Below are 8586 nucleotides of genomic sequence, written 5' to 3' on the forward strand. Positions count from 1 at the left end.
TGACCCATCTTGGTGTTCTCCCACAGCCTTCACTGGCTTATCAACATCCATAATAAGAGGGAACTAGGTCTTAGGTAGTGAATGGTAAAGCAACAGAAGCACTTTCTGAATGGTGTGAATGGTAAGGTATAATCCTACTTAAACAGGTAGTGAATGGTAATTTTGGGAGGTGAGTGAATAGAGGTAATGAGTGAAATGTTTTAGGCCATGTCATAAGGTGGCGTTATGGGAAAAGATGAACCCTAATAGCTACCTTAATCTCCTCTCTGATCTGTAGCAGAAAATCTAACTGTTAAACCATCTTGCATCCTTGATAAGAATGGAAGAATCTCAGAATGACGTTCACGTCTTTTATTCTCCTAACCTGCCAACACCCTACTTCACCTACGTGAATGAGACATCTTTAATATCTTCTCTTCTCCTAACCTTCCATCACCCGCTTTGACTTACGTGAGTGAGACATGATGGTGTCACTAATCACTCACAACACTCAAAAATCAACTAATATCTTAGAATCGAATTCTTCTATTTGACATCTACATAAAGTTATTATAATTTATTATACTTAATGGGATAAAAAACTAAGATGTAATTGTTAATGTCAAATATAATTATGAACCCTTGAACAAAGTAATAAAATGGGTAATGTGGTGAAATAAATAAACCTTTTTAACCAAAAAATTCTAATACATTGTTTAAATCCTTTTTTTATAGACTATCAACTATATTTTTCTTTGAAATAATTCATAATTTAAAATCTTTAATTTTTATTGTGTTCGTTTATATTTTTTCATATTATAATTTTAAATCATTAATTACAATAAAGAAAAATCGTTTCTTTTCGAAAAATTTGGACTCACGTTAGAGGAACAAAAAGGGCTTCGAGCACTAAACTCTTATTATAAACTTAAATATTTGTGTCGTCAATCAATGCATTTGGGTATTATAAGCTCCTGATATCCATTTTTTAACATGGTGGGAGAGTAATTTTAATTAGAAATACCGTAGTGATCTCGCTCATATTCACGCATTCTTCAAGTTTTGATTGAACTTGTCATCCCTAAAGAGGATGCAATATTCCCCCAATTTATATGTCACTAGAAGTCGAGTATCGCCCGCTAATATGACGAATAATTTAAATCAAATTGACTAAATTCAGTGGATATTCATAATAATCGTTAATTTACTGTTCATGATAATAATTTAAGTTTAACGCATCACTAATAACATCTTACACAACTTTTTTTTTTCAACTAAATTACAATTGCCACTTATACCACAACAGACATAGTAAGTACCACTTCTAATTCTACTTAATTATATAATGAAAGAATTAGGAAACGGCGAGAAAGAACAATGAAGACAACAAATTAGTTCTTGCAAAAAGTAGTTTATGCAACCTACCCCTTGCATGCAACTGAAATCCATCAATCCTTTTGATCCTTCATCTTGAACACAATCGACAACTTTTCAATAATTTCCCCAATCTTGAACACACAGTCGACAACTTTTCAAAAATTAATATAGTGTAATAGGAGGTGAAAATAGAATTACGGCAAGTAATTTTAAGGTGTACAAAAGTGTGGGGACTACTTTTAACGATGGTAATAAAGTAGATGGATTTAAATTTCAAAATATTAAAATTAGTAAAAAAATAAAATCTGGAATTGCTTGTGATAAACATGAATTTAAGCAAAAAATAATTATTTATGCTTTTATCTTTTTATAGAGTTTATTTTTGATGTATTAATAGTGTAAAATATTTTATACAATAGTCTAATCATATTTGTTATTTGTTTTAAAAGACCATTCATGTAGTCAAAGTAAAATTAAGTTATTTTTGTTGATATAACGTTATATATCTGAATATATGTGTAAAACTGCTTTTATATTGACAGTAAATTAAAATTAAATTATTTTTATGTTGACAAAAAAAATTGGTAATTGTTTGCTTTGCTTTATTTTATTAGCACAAGAAAATATATAATTAATTGAATTATTTTGACAAAATTATTAACAAAAGTAAATATTAAATTTGAAACCATTATTTACAAACAGTATAGTTTATATATATTGATAAGTCACAAGTAGATGAACACACGAATTTTAGTAACTACATATGTCATGAATAATATTATTATTTAATTGATCTAATTATTATTCATACAATTCTATTAATTAAGTAAATATAGTCTAGCATTTAAATTTTTAATTAAACCTATTTTTGATTTTATAAGAAATATCAGGTGAACAAATTATTTTTGTAATAAACTCTAATCAAGTTTCTTTTTCTTCTTATGCCGCTTATTTTCTCTTTTTTCTTCTTAAACTAAATTTTTTTATCAATTTTTAAGGTTGTGTTTGTTTACAGACACATGACACTGAAATAGGGACACAAAGACACAAAATCGTATTTGGTATATGAAATATGGATAGAAACATTGTGTCCAAAGATACTAAATTACTGTATTTTGTATCCATCCTGACAAGAGGACACAGACACAGAGACACTAACAAGAGACACAACTTATTTTTCATTTTTTGTTATTTTTGTTAATTTTGTATAATTATATTTTTCTTTCCAATTTTTTTAATAAAAAATGAGAATAATTTAAACTTTTATAATTTGTTTTAGTTTATTACTAAATAAAATACATGAATACTAATTTTTATGTCTCTGTTTTTTTATGTCTTATTCTTAATATCTTATCTTATCCTATTTTCAAAACCAAACACAGCTAAGCTATTAGACCAATTTAATTAAACTTAGTTACCAAAATACCTTTATTATATAATATCACCGTTAGCTTAATATAGTATTGAGGATAAATAAACTACACATATATTATTCACAATCTAATTTTAGTCCTTTCAAAATTTAAAAATAATAATATATTAATCTTTTTAAAATTACATTAAAATTTGTCTATAATACAAATAAACATAATGAATCCTAAAACTTGTCCCTTCAATAATTGTTATATGTTTTGGCTGAAATGAATGCTTTGTTGGAATAATGTATATAATAAAGGATTATTATTATTATTATTATTATATATATAGAGCTGAAAATGTTAGTTCTTTATACGGATGTCCATTAAAGGCTCAAGTTGCAAAAAGTCCAAAAACCTAACCCCTCCCTAATTGCATCCAAATAAAAAATATTTCATTAATGATTCAGGCATTTTTGTAATTATTATAAATTTTAGGTGAGAATATAAATTCATAAACTAACTTGTACGATTACACTACAACCACACATTTGGAATCATTTTAAAGTGTCCTTTAAAGACCACTTTATACTTTTACCACCATAGCCAAATCCCAAAATCAAATATTCCTCTTATCTTAATCAATAAGATAAGATAACTACCTCGAGTTATACAAAGGGGAGCCAAAGGCCCCTCAGATAGGCTACTCATTCCACTCACCTATACTTCTTAAATCCATTTTGACTTGGGCGTCAGAGTATCTTTGTAGCTACCACCCCTATCGCTCCAGTCAGACAAACAGGCAATCGCCTCGATTTGCAAGTCCCTAATCCATCTCATTACCCGTACCAGATACATCTAGTACATTTGGCGACGTCTCTGGGGACCTGCCAAATCATGGCGGCATGACGAAAAATCTCGAGGAGCACCAGCCACTACCACGACTCAAACCCTCGAAGCCTAACACCCGAACTTCGAGATAGTATTCCACCCACTCACGGAAGGATAACCAACGCCGTCCACCACCAGCCAACCCCTGACCACTGACAACTAAAGGAGGACGATCGACAACCCGATAAAGCTTGAGCACTCAACAATCTAGGAGAGAAAGACATCCTGATAATCCAAGAGCTTTGTCTCAGAGTGCAAAACCTCGTAGGCCGAGTCACGTCCAAAGAGGGATACCATCCGGAACACACAAGTCAAGTAATCTCCAAGATTCGATCGCATTGTGAAACCAGAAACGAAAAATCACCCAAACAATGACATAGAAAACAATGCAACTGCAGCATTTCTAGGGATCCAAAATGCCAACGCAACGAGGACGAGCACACCGTCAGGATGCCAAGTAAACACGAAGCGAGCATGTAATAATGGGAGCCACCCCATTCACGGAGAAAATCCTGAAAGCCAAACTCCCAAAGGGCTTTGACAAGCCTACTGATATGAAATACAATGGGATGAAAGACCCGCAGGAGCACCTCACAACCTTTAAAGCTAAGATGAACTTAGACGGAGCCGTCGATGCGGCCCAATGCAGGGCCTTTCCGGTGAACCTAGCTGGCCCCGCAATCAAATGGTTTAACGCCCTCCCCAACATCTCCATAGCCAGTTTTGACGATGTGTCCAGGAAGTTTCTAACACAGTTCACCACCAAGATCACCAAAGCAAAACATCTGATCAGCCTACTCGAAATCACTCAAAGACAAGACAAATCCACGAAGAAATACCTCGACAGGTTTAACGATGAGTGCCTAACGGTCGACGGACTCATGGACTTAGTAGCCAATCTTTGTCTGACCAATGGCCTCATAAACGAAGACTTCAAGAAGCACCTCACTACCAAGCCAGTCTATACCATGTATGAAATTCAAAACGTTGCAAGAGAATACATAAACGATGAAGAGTTCATCCAAGTCGTGGCCACCAATAAACAGCAACACGATGACACGGTACCTCGTAGCAACCAACCACCAAAAGATACCCCAAAAAATACTTCAAATCCACTACCCCGAATTGGCCACCTAAGGTGGAAAAATTCACAAAATACACACCCCTTCCAGCCCCAATCAGGAAAATCTATCACTATATAGCAGAACGAGGCATCCTCCTGAAGGCGCGACAACTGAAGGAACGGACAGGCGACAACAAGAGCCTATACTACAACTACCACCGAGGATACGGGCATAAGACCCAAGATTGCTTCGATCTAAAGGACGCTCTCAAACAAGCCATCTTAGACAGCAAACTCGAATCATCCGAGATTCCAAGAAAGTTGATAGAGAAAGATTAGCAAAACATGAAGGACACAACCCCAGGATAATACGACAGCCAACCCGAGAAATTTCAGAGACTAACCCCACCATAATAGTAAACGTAATCACAGAAAAAAACATGTCAGAAAAGTCAAAATCAGCACTAAAAAGGATCATAAAGTCGTAGCCGTAAAAAATCAAGCACCAACCTCTTCCTTTCCAGCAGCAATCACGTTCTCGCTCGAGGACTGCCAACACGACACCTCAACGGAAGACGCCCTCTTCGTCTCGACAAGGGTTAGACCGGACTAGTGAAAAGAATATTGGTCGACATCGGAGCTAATTCCAACATCCTTTTCAGAGAAGCTTTCAATAAGTTAGGTCTCTGAAATGAAAACCTGCAAAGCTACCGCAACGTGATAATCGGTCTCGAGGATAACTTCCTCAAATCGGACGGTTCCACAGTGTTACTACTAACCATCGTAGTCGGAGCCAGAGGAGAATCATACTCTCTGAATTCGTGGTCCTCAAGGATTCCACTGCCTACAACATCATCCTCGAAGAAAGAAGATCAACGATCTATCTGTCGTCATCTTCACCAAGTTCCTAATCCACTCTTTTTTAATTATATATACTTTTTATTTTCTTCTAAAATTACTCCAAAATTCTTATTTTTTCTTATCTAAATATATGTAAAATAATAATGATTAATTGTTCAAAATTTGAGAACTAATCAAAATCAAAGTTACATATTTTTCTAATAATAGTTAAATCACCACACACAATGACACTTGCAGAATGTATTTCTTCTAGATTCAATAGCTTATCAATTCAACTATAAAGCAAAACTATAAAAATCAATTATCCAAATCCAATAAAGAGAAACAATAATCCAACCACAAACCTAAACTAACCAAAATAAAAAAGTTTAGGAAAATAATAATAATCTTTAACAAAAATCACATGCTAGTGATGTAAAATTTTATTATCATCCTTCCCAAATCACAAAAAGCATCTAGAAGTTATAAAACTCATAAACAATAAAAGGCATTCATAAGTAATAGAATGAACTTATGCTTATTATCTAAGTATTTGAAAAATAAATATCAATACTTATGGATGACAAATTATAAAATTTTATTGTCATCCTCTCGCAAATCACAAATAACATTCAATACTGATGAACCTCCTAAACCATAAAAAGAATCCATAAGGAATGACCCTAAACTTATTATGTGTGTTTGAAAAATAAACAAAAATACTATTTGTATGCCATCAAAATTAGTTACTACATATTTGTTGTGATTTCTTCTAAGCCCAAGGTAGTAGTATGGGTTGTTTACCCTTGATTAGGTGTTACCACCTTAGCCACCCATCAAATAAAATAGTCAAAGTTTTTTTATTAGTCTTATACCGTAGTGTATGCTTAGTTGTTTTCCTTATTGTAGTGTATACATCCTATATTATTCAATGGGGGTAATTTGCAATTTCACTTTTCACCCCTAAAAATAAAAAAAAAGCCTCCATCTCTGTCTTTTATTCACCTACGATGCTTCCCTAGCTCAAAGAAAAAGCCTAGCCTCCACAGATGCTCTTGTCTTCAAATTATGTTATTGTCGCGATGTTACCGCCGCCATCGAATGTGGTGCGGCCGTAAACTAAGGTTTTGTGCCTTTACAAGGGAACGTTGTCACTTTGTTTAGCTCCCACTAGCAAAATCTTTGTTTGTGATCAAACTATATCTGGTTCAACCTATTTTACCATCGCCATGTTACCGCCACCATCGAATGTGGTGCGGCCATAAAAAAAGGTTGTGTGCCTCCACAAGAAAATGTTGCCACTTTGTTTAGCTCCCACTAGTTAAAGCTTTGTTTGTGATCAAACTATATCTGATTTAGTATTTTTAGGATTCGAGGTGAGTTTAATTTTCATGAAAGTATCTGTCTTTTCCTTTTTTCTGTTTAGGGACAACTTATGCTATTCTAGAATTTGGATTTGAAGACACATATGCCATTGCTATTTTGTGAATAGGTTTTAGATTTTGAAATTAACTCATTAAATTGGCCTAATAAACAATTGGATTACTTTAAATAGGGTTGGATCTTTGAATTATGATCATATTTAATTTGTTAACCCGATTTGTGTTTTAGTTTTTGGAAAATTATAGCTGCTATAAATTATGATAGGTTAGTTAATGTCTTATTGCAAATTATGGTTAACAATTGGAAACATTGTCAATTTGTCATATAATTGATGTCATAAGTTCTCTTTATGCATATTTTAGTTTGTTTATTCCTAAACACGATTTATTTATGTCTTCAGAAATAACCAAATATATTTATTTATGTTTGACTCACCATGTTTGATTGTGCTAGGTATAAAATAATGTCTACATGCAAGGATGATGTTAAAAATGATTCTGACAATGAACTGGGTGATGATTTCAATTATGAACTGAATTCAGATGATAATAATGATGACGATGATGATGATGATGATTATTCATTAGATGTTACTAGCAAGAACGAAGATGATAGTGATGTTAAAAGAATAGCCAATTTAATGGTGGAGGACATTTGGAGCTTGGAGTTTAGGACAGAGGATGAAGCTTGCCAATTTTATAAAGCTTATACTTGTTGGCATGGCTTTGTAATGAGAAAGGATGACGTCATTAGAGATAAGGAAGATAAAATAATTTGTAGACAACTTGTGTGCAATAAAGAGGGGCGCAGAAATATGAGGTATCTTGACTTGGAGAACAGATCAAGGGAGGCAAGATCAATCACATAAACTAAGTGCCCAACGCGGCTTAAGGTTAAGCTTGACTATAACTGTGGTAGATGGAAAGTATCATGTTTTGTTGAATGTCACAATCATATATTGACTCCTCTCTAATTTGCACATCTCGTTCCAACCAATCATCATCTTACTATAACGGATAAAGTCTAAGTGAAAAATCTTCACTAATTTGGTGTCAAGGCATGTCATATTATGGGATATATTGCATGCTAGAAGGGTGGATATCGTTATTATGACTTCACACGCAAAGATTTATACAACCATATTGACCGTTATCATAGATCAAAAGTTAAAAATGGGGATGCAAATGCCGCAATCAACTATTTGATTGGCAAGTCAAACAACGGTCATTTGTTCTTTGGAAAATATACGTTCACTAGTGATCACATGCTTAAGCATATATTTTGGGCGGATGGCCAATCAATTGTCGATTATCAATGCTTTGGAGATATTGTTGCTTTTGGTTCCATATACTAGAAAAATAAACACAACAAGTCGTTAGTCATATTTTTCGGATGCAATCATCATAGGTAGAATATTATTTTTGGATGTGGTTTACTATTGAATGAAATGACAGATACCTATAAGTGGTCATTGGAAACCTTTATTGAACCGATGTGTGGGAAGCTTCCGAAAGCAGTTATAACAGATGGAGACCTTGTCATGCGAGATGCAATAAAGAATGTTGTTCTTAATGCGACTTATGACTTATGCGAATGGCATCTTCAGAGAAATGCATGTGAAAATATACAAAATCCAAATTTCCTATAGAATTTTAAGGGTCTAATATATGACAACAATGACTGTAAAGATTTTGATCG

General features: G+C 33.6%; 1 protein-coding gene across 1 annotated transcript; it reads left to right on the forward strand.

Moving 5' to 3' along the window:
- The first annotated feature begins 4084 nt into the window (after nucleotides 1-4084).
- On the forward strand, nucleotides 4085-5004 carry LOC107464925 (uncharacterized). Its single transcript, XM_016083893.1, has 2 exons — nucleotides 4085-4663; nucleotides 4828-5004. Exons 1-2 carry the CDS (start codon nucleotides 4085-4087, stop codon nucleotides 5002-5004), a joined length of 756 nt encoding a protein of 251 aa, XP_015939379.1.
- Nucleotides 5005-8586: the final 3582 nt, after the last annotated feature.

This window comes from Arachis duranensis, chromosome 9 (assembly GCF_000817695.3).
Source record: "Arachis duranensis cultivar V14167 chromosome 9, aradu.V14167.gnm2.J7QH, whole genome shotgun sequence".
Taxonomy (NCBI): Eukaryota; Viridiplantae; Streptophyta; class Magnoliopsida; order Fabales; family Fabaceae; genus Arachis; species Arachis duranensis.